The sequence below is a fragment of the Dendrobium catenatum genome, unplaced genomic scaffold, assembly GCF_001605985.2.
Source record: "Dendrobium catenatum unplaced genomic scaffold, ASM160598v2 fragScaff_scaffold_998, whole genome shotgun sequence".
Taxonomy (NCBI): Eukaryota; Viridiplantae; Streptophyta; class Magnoliopsida; order Asparagales; family Orchidaceae; genus Dendrobium; species Dendrobium catenatum.
This window is the reverse complement of record NW_021319460.1, coordinates 1,208,291-1,224,552: the sequence shown is the minus strand read 5'-3', so window position 1 is coordinate 1,224,552 and position 16,262 is coordinate 1,208,291. Positions and strand designations below refer to the sequence as shown.

The window sequence follows — 16,262 nt, the reverse complement described above, 5'->3', positions numbered from 1 at the left end:
TTTTAAATTAAAAAATAACTTTATAAAGCAGTAAGAAATCCATAACAAACGAAGCCATAGTGCTATATGAGACCATCGCACACACAATATTATGCTTTCGTGATTGCCTGAAATCCCTCCGATTTAGAATGTGTTGTAGTGATCATGTTGACAACTTGATCATATTAAGCCACACTGTGGGTCAGGTTAACCATCATAGAATTATCGTCTTGTGGTGTAACGGAATTTCAGTAAAAGCTCTAACATTTAGTGTGTTCATACAAGGGAAATGCTAGATTGGGTGACCTCCTCATAAGTTACAGTAAAGAGATAAAAAGTGAGATAAGGGCATCTCGAACCGAAAATATCATTTTTCACTCCAAAATGCAATGGAACCGAAAAATGTCATGATTCATCTCCAATCGAACGCCATTTTGCCCCGTAACCGTTGTTCGCGCCTTTATTCAGCAACAGTAGAGACCAACAAAATGGCAGAGATGAACAGTGCAACGCCAATATTGGCGTATATTGGCGTCGCACTGTTCAAAATGGCATGAAAAATAGCGGTCGGTTAGAGCAGAGCAAGAACGGCAAACTAGTGTTTGCCGTTCCATTGGAGTTGCCCTAAGTAAGAGTTTTAACTGTTACATATTTAAACAACAAATTTTTTTTTTTTATTTATATACTCTTAAAAATATTTTATCTTGTCATCACATATTGGCTTCAATCACAAGTTTCATTGTAGCACTTAACCAAAGCCGGCCTACAGATAACAAAAACAAACAAATTAATTATATATTATTTAATAATAATACTTTTGCAATAATTTTAAAGGCCGAATTCAGAGGCCGAAAGAAATAGCCAACTGCATACATTTTAAAATAAGTAAAAACTGATTAAAATTTGTTAGTTTTCATCTTACATTTCCTTAGATTATCTTATTATAATGTACATTAAAGTGAATGAACTTTTAAAATTAATGGATGTGCTGATTTTTTTTATATACAAATGATGAGAAATTATAAATATATTATAGAGAGAGATAACAATCAAAATATTCTCCTCACTGTTTATGAAGAATCAAAATAATCTCAGGCTATTTATGTCTCATTTTAGTTTTTTTTAAATAGAGACATAAATGATTTAGCTAATTTGATCCGTAAGCTTTTATCACACTATGTGGGGTTGACTGTATGAATCATTTTTCTCTGTTGTGCCATATTAGAAGTTAAATTTTCATTTAAATTTAATAAAAAAATGTTGCTTCTTATACATTCTAACTAAGTCTTTTTAGGTCTATCTCTATGTTTTTAACATAAGCTAGATCCAATAAAACTATTCTCCTAATTGGGTCATCAAAAGACTGACATTTTATGTTAAAGATAAAAAAAAATTAAAAAAAAAAAAAATGTTAAAGATGAATGCTCGTTACACAGGGCTGCAAGTGAACCAAACGTTTGACGAGCTACTCGTTGTTTGGTTCGATTAAAGCTCGTTTGCGATCGTTTAATTAACTAAACAAACAAACTTGAACACTGATGTGTTCGGCTCATTTATGTTCGCGAACAACGTCATTTGAAGTTCGTGAACAAGCTCGACATTAAGCTCGATAAGAAGCTCGATTCGTGTTCGATTTTGAACTTGTGAATAAGCTCGATAAAAAGAATTAATATTTGACTATATAATTAATAAATATAAACAATCATTACCTTTGTTACATAGACAATTGTTTTTATTATAAATGTGTTTGTTCATAGATATGTTCATGAATGTGTTTGTTTGATAGTTAAAAAAATTTGTTAAATATGTTCACGAACAAGCTCGATAAACACTAAACGAACGAACATGAACTAAACATGAACCGAACATGAACACTCCTTTATTTAAATGAACCAAACATGAACACAAATGCTAAAGCTCGAACAAACATGATCCAAACTTGAACAAGCTGATACTAAATGAACACAAACATGAACACTCACATACTCGGCTCGGCTCGGTTCGTTTGCAACCCTTACGTACACTTGATTATAAGTACATCATTATTGTATTTTCTTAAGAAAAATTTGAAGGAGACTTAGCCAAATAAAATAGATCGTGCATTAGGTTGTTCTTCTTGTGTGAGATCATAAGGAGATTCAAGCTTCATTTGGGACGGCTTTCTTACTGCTTCTTAAAACAGTTTTTTAGTATAAAAATTTTAAATTTTAAACTAAAAAGTAGTATTAAGAAGTAATAAAAAAGCCGTCTCGAACAAAGCCTTACGTTTTGTTTGGGATGGCTTCTTAAAGCAGTTTTTTAGTATAAAATTTTTATTTTATTCACAAAAACTGTTTTAAGAAGCAATAAAAAAGTCGTCCTAAACCAAACCTGAATCTCTCTAAGGACTTGAATAAACTAACTTTTGTGTATGAAGCAAAAAAATTTTTTTTTTCCTAATGGTAAAGTAAGTTCATAAGCATAATTTTGGTGTGGATGGCTTATATATATATATATTTGTATTAAGCTCATGTGAATCATTTGACCCACTTTGTCTGATCCAATGTAAGCCAGATGGAAAACCTATCATTCTCCCTATCAACTCAAAGTCTTAAATCATCGTAATTTGGCCTTAAATTTAATATTTTTGGAATTACCATTATTAAATGGTTACTTTAATTGTAAATTTGTTAAAATTGGTATTTATTTGGTCATTCAATTAATTTTTTTAAAAAATTATATGTAATTTATGATATTTAAGATGGGCATTTCTTATCACAACTTTGGAATGTTGCAATCACTTCATTATCCAAAAAAATAAAAAGCTATCACTTTATGTTGCATTGTAAATGTGATTAGACATCATATTTTTACATCAAATGCCTACAAGGAAATTTAGAACTAATTATGAAAAAATAAATAAAAAATTGAGTGCTTAAATAAATTTGAAAACTTCATGGCATTAATTGCAGGACTAAACATCTCCGAATCTTATGTGTTTATAGTCAAATCTAGTAAATTGTTGAGAAGAATCTGATGAACCCAAGATTATTCAATTCAAAAGTTATTAAGACACGTAAATGCTAAATAAAAAGTTCTACAATCAAGAGGATCAACATGAGCTCTACAATGTAATTTTTTGGATTATGGCCAAATTCACTAACTAAATTGCCCCTCTAAAATAACTATAAATAGGAACTCATTTTCCACATTAGAGATGTTCAAGAGCTAAGATATATTTAGAACTCTATTGTATTGTTCGACGATCACCGTTGACGATCACAATAAGCACCTTGATCACGGTTGCCCGACTACTAACATCCAAAATTACTATTTGACTTCAGTTATTCAACTATGGAAACCTAACCTTGGTTACACTATTGTTGATCCAGTTGTGTTGTATAACTCTCTCTAACCTATATCACTTCTTAGGTAATTCCTATAGCAAGAATATGTCAACTTTTGTATATTTAATTATATAATGGACTATTGCAATTGTGTCATGCACTGCATTTTTCATATTTTTTATATTTTCTTCTATAAAAAGGATTCATGTAGACGACCTCACGTAGTAGCATAAAGGCTTGATTTTGTTGAATAAGAGCAAAAACAATAATTAAAGTAGTGTATATTCTGCGGATAAGATTAGAATATATATATATATTAGATAAATATGGTAATCATTTAAAAGCAAAAAATTCTATTTTTCGTAGTTTTGAAGATGATAGTTACTTTCTCTATCATGTAAAAATAAATCCCATTTATCATTTTTCATTCAGTGCATAATAAAGAAAATTATAGCAAATCATATTTACATATGCCACAACTTCTTAGGTCATCTCCAACCAAAAAACCCTTTTTCCACTCTAAAATATAGCAAAATTTTAAAATGCAGTAATTCATCTCTAATTTCTCTCTTCTTTTGGACGTTTCCTGCAAAGGTAACAATTTTCTCCTCACTTTTCTCCTCTTTCGCGCACTTCTTCGAAAAATCCCGTAATCCAATTTTTTGGTATAGGTAAACAATTCGACGTCTATATTGACATCCCACTGTTCATCTGCCAAACTTTAATGTGAGATTTGTAATTCTAATGTTGAAAATGATCTTAATCCCTCATAAATTTGTTTGTTTTATAATGTGCATTTAGAGTTTTCTAAGTTAAATTTGTAGTGAGAGTAGTACTATGGAGTCGCGCCTTATCGCGTTCTTTCCACCATGCTTTCTTTTACTATTCTCTCTGCTTGGGGATAGAGTCTACTGTTTCCGCTGAGTTGTGTGCTTGAGAGCATAAAGGTCCCACCTTGGCCCGTCTCTACTCTCGAATCCTGGAATCCACTAATCTAATCTCCTCCAGCAGTGGGAGTGCAAGAAAGAAACTGAAGCCAGCAACAAAGAACATTGAAAGCGATTGGAAGGAAGGAAATCCCAATCAAATAGCCGTTTATTTGCATATTTCCTTTCCGATCCTTCTTCAACTTAAAAGAGATTTCTTTACTCTCCTTATTAAAGTCTCAGCAAGCACTAGAAGTAATGGCCGTTGAGGGATTACCTCATCCGTTCATGTTTATAAAAAGGAAAGGTTCCATCTTTCCGCGTTTTATCACTGGTTTCGTTCATCTGATTTCCTGATTTCTTCTTCCTATATATCCGCCAAATATAAATTTTGAAGAGAAGCGGAGTGGTTTCTTTGCCCTTGTGTTCCGTCTTCTTCTTGTTTGATCTACTTTATTTAAGGATATTGGAGATCAGCACAGGGGAAGGGTGAAAAGAGACTCCTATGAGGTTGAATCTGCAGCACATTTCAGCGTTCTCGGTGTAAATCAATGGTGTTGGAACATAGAAGTTTCGATTCTGTTCAATCATCTAGGTGAGGAATCCGGTGCCTTGTTCTGGTTCTTTTTTTCTTTAGCTGGAATCGGCCTTTCTTTTTAAAGTTGCAGGGAATGCTTAACAGCTAATTCTATGAGCCAGGCTTTATATTTCTGTCAACTAATAAATCTCTAAGTCATACTTTGCTATCAATTTTCATTATTTTTATGTTCTGGTCTTTCGTGGTGGTTAGTCTAGCTTTGAAGACTTTGGTAGACCTCCTGTTTTATTCTTCTGTGCCATTTTTTTGCTAGATCTTCTTGAGAGCTCCATAGAAGTTTAGCTTACTTTTCAGTGCAGAGGACAATAAATATCTCATTATTGGTGTTCTACATGCTAGTATTTTTCTATTGAACCAGTACAATTTGCTTATCAGTTGGAAGAAATGTTATGTTTTGCTGTAAGGAAGAAAGCTACAATAAATTAGGCGTTAAGAATGTCAGATTTGTCTTGAGGTGTGATATTTTTATTCGTTGTGTACTCTTGATACGAAGGATGAAGAACAATAATGATCCTAAATGAGGTTTTCCTTAGCTGCCATCAGATGTTTGTATGGTTCATTTTCAGTACTTTTACAGCATGTTTTTTTCCTGCAATCCGGGGCAGAATTAGCCTTAATTTTTTGGGTGGGGCAAAACTTATAAGTAAAAGTGTAGATATTTCGCATATATGTCGGGACCCCAGGGGGCAGGGCCCCCTGGCGGGGTTTGACCTGCCCGGTCAGGTTGCGGGGTCAAGGGGTAGCGCCTCTGCGGGGGTAAGGGGGCTGCCCCTGAAACAAATTTTGGTTGCAAGAATATTTTTAGATTCTCTTTATTATTTTTCTTTGTATTTGGTTCATCATTCCCTAACAATAACACATCTACACAACGTGTTTAATTATATTGGGGGCAATTACCTAAAGACTATAGTATTTTAAAAGTTTTAGGGAGGAAATTGCCTAAAAATCATTGTAATAAAGACTTAAAAATAGATGGCAGGGGACAAAATACCTAAAATATCATATACTAATTTTTTTTTTTTCCGGGGAGGGGGCAATTACCCCCGGGCTTTAGGTAGATCCGCCCTGCCTGCGATTGTTGCATATTTTCTGTCATTTACTCGCCTTCTCTATCTGCTTATGTAAAATTGATTGAACTGCATATTCTGTAGAAGATCGTAACTTTTCTTTATTTTACTTCTTGTTTTCTGATTCAAGGTGTTGCAAGAATAAGTAGGTAGAAATAACAGAGTATTGAGGTTTATGTGATTGATTCTGCTTTCTCCATTAGTGAAATGGGAGCCACCTGTTTGAATGGTAATGAGTTAGACTCTAATGAGAAAGCTTCAAAGGATAGTGAGAATGACATTGAAGAATTCAGACAAGAGAGTGACAGAGATATTACTGCATTAGAACTTCAAATGGAGTTTGAGAAGATAAGCACAAAATTGCCTTTGGCCTGGCTGGAATCTTGTCCTTGTGGAAGTCATGTTGATCTTGCAAGTATTGCTAATTTACTTAATTCTATTAGAAATTTTGGATGGCACTCTTTAGATTCAGGAGAATATAAAAGATTATCCTTATCAAATTGCCCCTTGAAATTGAGATGGTCAGAATTTATTTTTGAAGATCTAAGACACCAGAGGAAAACAAGAAGCTTAAATGACCCTGGTAGCTTTTTCTCTGATAGATCAGTAATAGATAGCATAAGCAATGTAGTTCTGAGTCATTCTGGATGGTGGAAACTTGATGGATTTCAGAAAAATGCAAAGGCAATCTCTCTTTTCAAAAGATCGATATTTACTCATTTAAGTATTCTAGATGATGCCATAAACGAGTCTAGATCAAGAACACCTAGCCCTATGCAGAAAACATTGGAATTTAGCAGGTCATCTGTAAAGGTGGAAAATACTTCAGAAGTAAAATTTTCGAAGATGAAGCTCATTTCCTGTTCAAGTTCTAAGTCTACATTTTCATGCCAGTCCATTTCATCAGCCAATTCTTCTATTACCAAAGGACAGCTTCAGTGTTTTCAAAAGGGTGGGATGTCCTGCTTTATATTCTCATTGGATGAAGCCCCTCAAGTTACATACATGGCTAGTCCTCGGAAGATCGAATCTTCTGCGGAGAAAGCCATCGATGGCATGTATTTATTTTATTTTAAAGATAACAAGAACAGTGACTGCAGAGAGCACAGTATGAATTCCACAAGTTTAATTGCTAAAATGAAGGTTTCTAGTTCTATAATTCTGACACAGAACAGGGTGAAAATCATGGAAACTGAGTTCGTATTATACGCGTTGCAGGGAGAGCTTTCAAATAAGCTACAGAAATCATCATCTATTGTTTCTGGGAGTAAAGGTTTTACTAAGAAGGTTGCAGAAATGTTTAGAACAAGCAATATGGCAAAGATTAAGCCAAAGGATAAGGTTCATGAGCAAAAATTTGATGGATTGGGTGATATTAGTGAATCTAGTCCTGCTAATGATGCTTTTGATGTTCTTCTGCCTAATCTTGAGTTGGCTGCCATTGTTGTTCGAGAGTGCTTCCAAGATACCACCAATGGCTTGAAGTTTGGTGGTTGGGGCCTCAAGTTTCTTGAGAAAGCTGGTCAAAAGGTTACATCTTCAGAGCCTTTTCTTCCTCCTTGTTCCATCAAGAATCCCTGTAACAGAGATGAATCTGCGAAGAGCTTGAATGTTATAATTCCTGCTGATCTTCATGGTGGTCCGGTTGCTCAGCAAGGTGGCCCAGCAAGTATTATTGCCAGATGGAGATCTGGGGGTCATTGTGACTGTGGTGGTTGGGACATTGGATGTCCTTTAACAGTACTGAACCAGAGCTCCATTTATTCAAATGCTTCTACAAAGGACTCTGAAAAGAAGCCAGTCAATCTGTTTATAGAGGTAAGTCTGACATCTTCTTCAGTTGATCTCTTTTCGCATTTGACCACTTTTTCATCTTATCACAAATTTCTGATTAAACTGAGTTCATAATATATTAAGATTTCCTATGAACTTGGTTGATTTGAGCTTTTGATTCGCTCATTCTATATTTGAATTCTGAGTCATTTAATTGGTTTTTCTGCAACTTTGTTGTACTCCTATCTTATTTTAACTCCATTAATTGGGTTTTGATTCTGTTGCTTTGACAAATACAAATTCAACTTGTAATACCTCTTTGGATTTACAATTTCTGCTCTGTTGAACTAAATACCAAGTCTATTCCTGCACCTTTCTTTACTCTTATGCAACTCCTTGACCAGGTAAAAAGATTTTATTGTTCATAATTAGTTTGAATTGGTCTTATGTACTTTATTGGTAGCTACTTGCTGAAGAATAGAACTGTATCCATTTCATTGGTACAGTCCCTCTAAGGCTTCGCTTGGGATGGCTTTCTTACTGCTTCTTAAAGTAATTTTTTAATACAAAAAATAAAATTTTTCTACTAGAAAGCTGCTTCAAGAAGCAGTGAGAAAATCATCCCAAAAGAAGCCAAAATTAGCATAATTGAGGCTTCGTTTGGGATGGCTTTCTTTCTGCTTCTTAAAGCTACTTTCTACTACAAAAATTAAAAATTCTATACTAAAAAGCTGCTTTAAGAAGCAATAATAAAGCTGTCTCGAACGAAACCCGAATGAGAAATCAACTAAATTGCTGAGGAATAGAACTGTATACATTTTTTATTACTTCTGTTCCATTAAGATGTCTGTGATGGAAAATAAAGCTATTTTCCCATCTTTATAAAAGAAGAACATGGAAAATACTTGACGTAATACACTTAATAAGTGTCATTATTGCTCCTTAGCATGTGATTATGTCTCTTGTTACCATCCATTAGACCAAAAGAGAAATCATTTCTGCTCTCACTTTGAATGCAGATTATCTTTTTCAGCAAATGAAAGTGACAGACTTTTCCTTTTTCTTTTAACTTTTCAGCACAAAGTTTCTTTTCTTACGTCTGTTTATTCTTTGAACCAGCATTGAATGATCTTAATTCTGTTTGTGATTTTCAGGGCACCAAAAATAGTGGGCTTCCTACTCTTAGTATGATGAAAATTACTGAAGGTCTCTACTCCATTTACTTCCAATCTTCCCTTTCAATCCTTCAATCCTTTTCCATAGCAGTTGCTTCCATCCACAAAAGTTGCTGATTTGCTACCCAAATTATAGAGAAATTATCAGATGTGCAGATTATGTAGATAGTTTTTGGCTTCGTTTAGGACTGCTTATTTTCTGTTTCTTAAAGTAACTTTTTACTTGCTTTAAGAAGCAGAAAGAAAGCCGTCCCACACGAAGCCTCTATGTGGGGAAGATGAGAGTATGCTACTGTATTCTTGTTACATAGCTGGAGTACACAAGCATAGCAGTACACGACTTTGTACTTAGCTTCGTTTGGGACAGTTTTTTGTTGCTTTCTAAAATAGCTTTTAATACATAATTTTTTTAACTATAGAGTCATTTTAGAAAACAATAAGAAAGTTGTCTCAATTGAAGCATATAACGAATGCAAAGATGTATACTCGTATCTTTCACATGGAGAGTTATGTGCGTAGTCCGCAGTTTATAATTTCTTCAATTTACAGCTTGCGAACGAGGTTTTGAAGGTTTCTTGCATTTTCTTTAACCATTTGGAGGGGGAGGAGAAAATAGTTTGTGTAAGTAATTTCGATCATATTTATATATACTTTGTATTTTCTCATTAGTGATGTGAGAGTCAATATATGAGGAATAATTATTTTGTGCGGACACTGTACTGAGAGAACCGTTCAGTTTTGCTGTGCTTTTAATGTTTTTTTTTTGCAACACTTTTGCAAAAGCACAACGAAAGGCAGTAAGAATACATTTATAATTGATTATTTGCCGTTCTTTGCAAAAGCACAGCAAAAGGGCAATAAAAGACAACAAATTCAGATGATTCTCTCTGTCCGGTGTCTGCACGGAATAATTTCTCCAATCTATGAGGGCTTGGCTTTCTATCAAGCTGCTGCAAATGAGATGCAATCAACTGTTTGCTGACAGAGTATTTAGAAAATAATTATTTTATTTTCATTTGTTTTTGGTGTGCAGATGAGATATCACTTTTCATGAAGTTTTAAGAAAGATGAAATAACGATTTTATAATTGCTAATTGTTTGTGTCATGCGAAATTAATAAGTAATTAATTAAATTTATTTAATATTTATTAATTAATCGATGGGCAATGCTTGTCATGTTTGCGTTGGCATGACATGTGCATGACACGTGCAAGCGTGAGGATCACTATTGGCTCACGTGTCAAGCCCATCTGCTTGGATAGGCCATGTATGATATCATATGGGACCCATGCATCATGCAACTCAAGATTATGTTAATTTTATGTAACGTTAAATATCAAATTTGTTGCATGCATTTTAATATATTTATTACATTTATATAAACATTCAAATATTTGCATAAATTTGCATATTTGAAAATTTTTTTGGGAAAAATAGGGGCATACATGCCCAATTTTATTCCAAAAATATAAAGGTTACAAGAGTAAAAAGAAAAGTAATAAAGAAAAGCTAATCAAAGCGTAAGAAAAAGAAACAAAAAATAATCACTAAAAGAAAAACTCTCCCAGAAACAACAAATCTTAGGAGAATAAAAAAACAAGATAGTCTGCCGAAAAAAAAAAATGGTCGTAACCGACCAGCATCCACCCAGAAGACCAATAAAAAGGAGACTTCACAAAGAATCGAAGCCAACAAACTTGCAACAGCAACCAAAACTTCTTCTTATCTCTATCCTGAACCATTCCCGATTACCTGCAAAAACTAAACAACACAGTATTAGAAGAGACAAAAATTCTTACCAGACTTTATTCCATACAAACCCAGTAATACTTTGCCGATGAATATCAGAAAATCCTCCATATTACAAACTCCAGAGCGCAACCACAGCAGCCCAAACAAGCCGAAGACCCATCCTTCCCAACACTGCATCAGGAATACAAAATTCCAGCAATCCATGACTTCCCAACCTGAAGCAGAGGAAAAATTTCCTCAAAATAAGGGTTTTAAAGACCCCGGACTCAACGAAAGGGAAAATTTATATATTTTATTTCAATGGTTGCTAAATTAACCTTCCAACAAAAAATTGGTTGCTAAACTAGCCATCCAAGAGAAAAAAATATGAAAATGCCCAAACATCATAGTCCAATCAAAATTCCCACCTCCACAACTATATAATACTATGCTGAATTTTGGGGTAAGAACTCCAATTAAAAACTTTAGCTTGAACCTTAAACCTGATATGATTATAAATGGAATCTTGAGAGCTGATTTATTTATTCTCCATTTTTCTACAGTTCCTCTCTTTCCAAATAAAATAAAGAGAACAATAAATATATAAAAAGTAAAGGTTTTTGTCTTCTTTATTCCACTTCGAATTCCAAATAAATTCTAAAGTTTGCAGAAGATTCGGTCTAAGCATAAAGAAATTAATATTAGGTACAAACTTAGAAATAATCTGAAAAGAAAATTCACATTCAAAAAATAAATGTCTATGACTTTCATGCCTATTATTACACAAATTACAATTACTAGGCACCATAATATTCCTCTTAATCAGAAGATCAGCAGTTTTTAACCCATTCAACATAGCCATCCAAGTAAAACTAGAGAATCTTAAAGCATAATTTTTGTGCCAAACATATTTAAACCAATCAACCTTATTAGAATTAATAAAGAAAAAAAAATTCTTAAAAACCGGCAACTTAACCTTGTTCCAAGAGATAGCATAATCGGCTTGATTAAGAATAGAGATATTCAAAATATCCTGAGTTATGTTAGCCTAAATATAAGAGGGAATAACCCAGATACCATTTTCAATCCAATTACCCACCTCCTTATGGTGTAACATAGAAGCCTCATGATTAAAAAGAATGTCCTTCATAGCCTTTCCATTAATCCAAGGATCCCAAATAAGAGATAACTTACTGGAATCTACAACATTAAAGGAGATATTATTTTTAATATCTTTAGCAGTATCACACAGATCTTTTCAAAATTTAGAGCCTTTATGAGAGCAAGGCTTCCAACAAGAGATGTACTTAAATTTAACCCAAACTGCCAGTAGACTTTGATCATTAACAATCCTCCAAATAAGAGAATAATTAAAAGCAAATCTTAAAGCAACCAGATTAGAAATACCAAGGCCACCTGCAATTTTAGGCTTGCAAACATCCTTCCAAGCAATCATATGAATCCTTCTAACATTTATCTCACCATAAAAAAGAAAATTAGAACAAGCTTTTTTGAAAAAATTTAAACAAGCTTTAGGTAAAGAAAGCCCTCTAATCCAATAAGAGATAATATTAGAAATTGTAAAGTTGATATATTGCACTCTACCAGCAAAAGATAAAATTCTAGCTTTCTAACCTGCAAGCATCTCCATAATTTTATTCATTAAAGGTTGAAAATCACAAACTAAAAGCCTTTTACAAGAAATAGGAAGACCTAAATAATTCAAAGTATTATGGGAAATAGAAATTCCCAGAATATGACTAATATTATGAGCCAAACCACAATTATTAGAAAAAATCATGGAACTTTTACCTTGATTGATCTTCAGCCCAGAAACTTTATAAAAATAATCCAGAACTTCATTTAACATATAAGCATTCCTAATAGAAGTTTTATAAAAAACTAGAACATCATCAGCATATAATAAATGGGATATAGAATTCTCACCAGCCATAATACCTTTGAACTTAATCAGATTTGATTTATCTTCAATAAGATTTGAAAAATTATTCATAACAATACAAAATAGATATGGGGAAAGCGGACATCCTTGGCGAATACCAGAGGAAGAGCCAAAGAAATCGTTAAGAGCACCATTAAGAATAATAGAGGAATGGATATCTTCGATGCACTCTTTGACCCAAAAAATAAAGATAGGAGGAAAACCTTTTTGAGCCATCCTGTTAAAAATAAAATATCTAGAAACAGAATCAAAAGCTTTTTGTATATCTAACTTGGAACAAAAAAATTCCTCTTTGCTCTGACAATTAAAACCTCTTAGTAATTCCCCAGTCAAAATAATATTGTCAGTATATATCCTATTCTTTATAAAACTAGATTGACTATAATGAATAATCAAGGGCATAACTTCCTTCATTCTTAAAGCAAGAATTTTAGCAATAGTTTTATAAAAAACATTGCAAAGTGAAATAGGCCGAAAATCAGAAACCTGAGAAGCATTACTATTCTTTGGGATCAGAGTAACGGCTATAGCCTTAGCAGCTTTAGATAAGTAATCAGTTCTAAAGAAATATAATACTGCATTGCAAAAACTAGGTCCTACAATATCCCAACTTTTCTTAAAACACTCAAAATTAAAGCCATCTGGACCTGGGGAAGATGCAAACGATCTCGCAAAAACAACATTCTTAATCTCATCAATAGTAACCGGGGCAATTAAAGAAGAAATATAACCATCCGAAATTTTATTACCAACATGGATAGAAAAAGAAGAAGAGAAAAACGGTTTAGAAGTATTAAAAAGATCCTTTAAATGATAAACAAAAACCTCAGCAATCTCATTCTAATCAGAAATAACCACACTAGAAGAATAAATAGCCTTGATGTTATTCAAGTTGTGTCTATGCCAAATTTTAGAATACAGAAAACCTAAATCATCCTCTCCTTTGGATAACCAGCCAACTTTAGCTCTTTGCTGAATCCAAGAGGACCACAAAGACATATTAGAACTAAGAGAGCAATTGATATTCTTAAGTTCTTCATTAAGATCCAAGTTTAAAGGATTAGCTTGGATTTTAGAAATACAATCTTCCTATTTCTTTTCCAGATTATCAATTTTAACCTTGAGATATTGAGAAGAAACCCAGTCTTGATTCTTTATCAAATTCTTAAGAAACCTCAATTTCCCATAAAGAGCATTAACCAGATTACTAACAGGAGAACTAGCAAAAGCTTCAATAAGAATATCCCAAAAATCATGCTTGTTACACCAATAGTTCTTAAAAAGAAATCTTTTATTGACATGCTTAATACGATAATTACATACAATAAGAGGATAATGATCAGAACATAAAGGACTATCCACAAGATAGAAAGAATCCGGGAAAGCATTCAACCAATAGTCATTGATTAAAACACGGCCTAATTTTATATGGATCAGAGAATTTACTTGCTGGTTGAACCAAGTAAAGAAATGACCAACCGAAGAAAGATCTTTAATACCAGCATTGAAAATAAAATTGTTGAACTCCATATTAGCATTATTAGCTAAAAAACCACCCAATTTTTCATTAGAAAATCTAAAACAATTAAAATATCCTAGAATAACCCAAGGAGACGAAATATTATTTGCAATATTTTAAAGATCATTCCAAAGAGAAGTACGATCAGCAGCAGAATTAGCCGCATAAATCACAGTAATATAAACTTTACAAGAAGAATTAACCAAAATAGAGCCATGAATAAATTGATTAGAAGTAATAATGCAATCAAAATTAATGCGAGAAGCATCCCATTTAATCCAAATTCTACCAGGTAGAGAGTTATTAAAATTGTGACAATCACCTTCAATATTGAACAATTTATGCTTAGCCGAAAACCAAGGATCTAAAGCTTGATCCAATTTCACCTTATTTTCAAGAATACAAAAGAACTCAATATTAAATTTAGAAATCAGCTTTTTACAAGCAATAACCCTATCAAGATTATGAAACCCTCTAATATTCCAAGAAGCAATATTAGACAAAAACATAATTATTTATTAGAGGAGGTAGTTGCCTTTTTGGCCAATCTGGATCTAGCAAGTTTACCCGAGCCTAAAGAGACTTTAGAAACAGTTTGATCCTTAATATATCCAACCTGCATATCAAGTAATTCTCTAGTAGAATTAGCCAAAGAAAATTCTACCTTACTGCTTCCAACATCAGCTAGATTATATATCCATCAAACCATCCAAAACCTGGAACTTTTTAGCAATAAAAGTGTCATTTGAAGCACCGTTAGCTAGAGGCAAATTATTATCCATCACAGAAATAGAATTTTCTAGAATTTCTAATGAAAAATCTTTAGAAGGAGAATTAAGATTATGTAAAACCTCTTTACAAACAACAGCAGTAAATGTCTAAATTATTCAAAATAAAATTCTATGGCAAAGAAACCTTTTCTTTTTTAACACAAATTAAATTTCCATCCCTCGATTCTTCAGGAATATTAGAAATAATTTATGTATTAGAAATAGGCAATTCTTCAGAGCTAATCTTCAATTTACTAGAATCTTGATTGGCAGTATGATTATTTTGCTCAAACACATTTTGAGCTCGTGAAGTTTGTGTAGAGCGAGTAGATTTTTACCCATCTAGTTTTACTTCTCCCTCTATCCAAACCGATCTTAGATTTTACTTTTTCTTGCACCGGATTCTCCTCCAAAGAATCTTTCAATTTTTCTGGACATAACGAAAAAGAATGGACTAAAGAACCACATCCAAAGCATGGAGAGGACTTCCAATCATACACAATATTTAAAGAACTAATGTGACCAGCAATAGAAATATTCACTTCATCAGGTAGGGTAGAATCTTTATTAATAAGAACACGGACCCTAGCATAGGTAAGTCTCCTTTGTTCCGTTGTTAAAACATCAACATAAACCGGAATACCCACCAGACTAACAATCTTAGAAATACCCTTAGGCGTCTAGCAAACTAAAGGTAAATCTATTATTTTAATCCAAATCGGAATTGAAGAGAATTCCTCACATTTAGGACGAAATAAAGGAGACCATAACTGTAAAATAAAAGGTTTACCAAAAAAGAACCACGGTCCTCCAGACCACACAATATCAAAATATTCAGAACAAGAAAACTTCAGAAGGAAAAAACCCCCACTTAAAGCCAGAAGAGTAAAACTACCTTTCAACTTCTATGCTTTAAGCATTACAGCATGCAAAGCTTCAAAATATGGTCATTTACCTAAAGAATATCCGACTAAAGTTAATCCCCATTTTTCTGATTCCGAAGCAACCACTTCTTCAGAAAAATATGCAAGATTAACCAAAGATTTAACAAAAGAAACATAATAAGGTTTAGAAGAAAAATGACTAGATGACAACAAACCATTCCAAGCTTTCTTGCTATTCGGCGAACTCCGGATGAGCCATCCAGAGATTTACTTGAAGGCAAGGGAGGAAAATCTTTCGCAAGATCCATAGAAACACAAAGAAAAACGAAGCGATCCAAAAAATTAGGGCATCGCTTACCAAAATCCTAGAATCGCCTCTTTTCCCAAGAGCTTCTCTCGCCTTGTTTTGCAATATTATTAATTATAAATTTAAAGATATTATCAATTATGATTAGATCAATTAAATCATATTTATTATATATTAATATCATAATTAATTATTAATTAATTGATATTTAATTAATAAAAATATTAAAATTTTATTTAACCCT

At 33.0% G+C, this 16,262-nt stretch overlaps 1 protein-coding gene across 2 annotated transcripts; it reads left to right on the top strand.

Moving 5' to 3' along the window:
* The first annotated feature begins 4,218 nt into the window (after window positions 1-4,218).
* On the top strand, window positions 4,219-9,552 carry LOC110106688. 2 transcript variants are annotated; one of them, XM_028697791.1, is made up of 3 exons: window positions 4,219-4,826; window positions 6,100-7,714; window positions 8,824-9,552. In XM_028697791.1, the coding sequence occupies exons 1-3, from the start codon at window positions 4,783-4,785 to the stop codon at window positions 8,959-8,961; spliced, it is 1,797 nt and encodes a 598-aa protein (XP_028553624.1). In that variant the 5' UTR covers window positions 4,219-4,782; the 3' UTR covers window positions 8,962-9,552. The 2 variants fall into 2 exon arrangements, with proteins under 2 accessions (XP_028553624.1, XP_020692321.1); XM_020836662.2 differs by having other exon boundaries at window positions 4,220-4,826; window positions 6,027-7,714.
* Window positions 9,553-16,262: the final 6,710 nt, after the last annotated feature.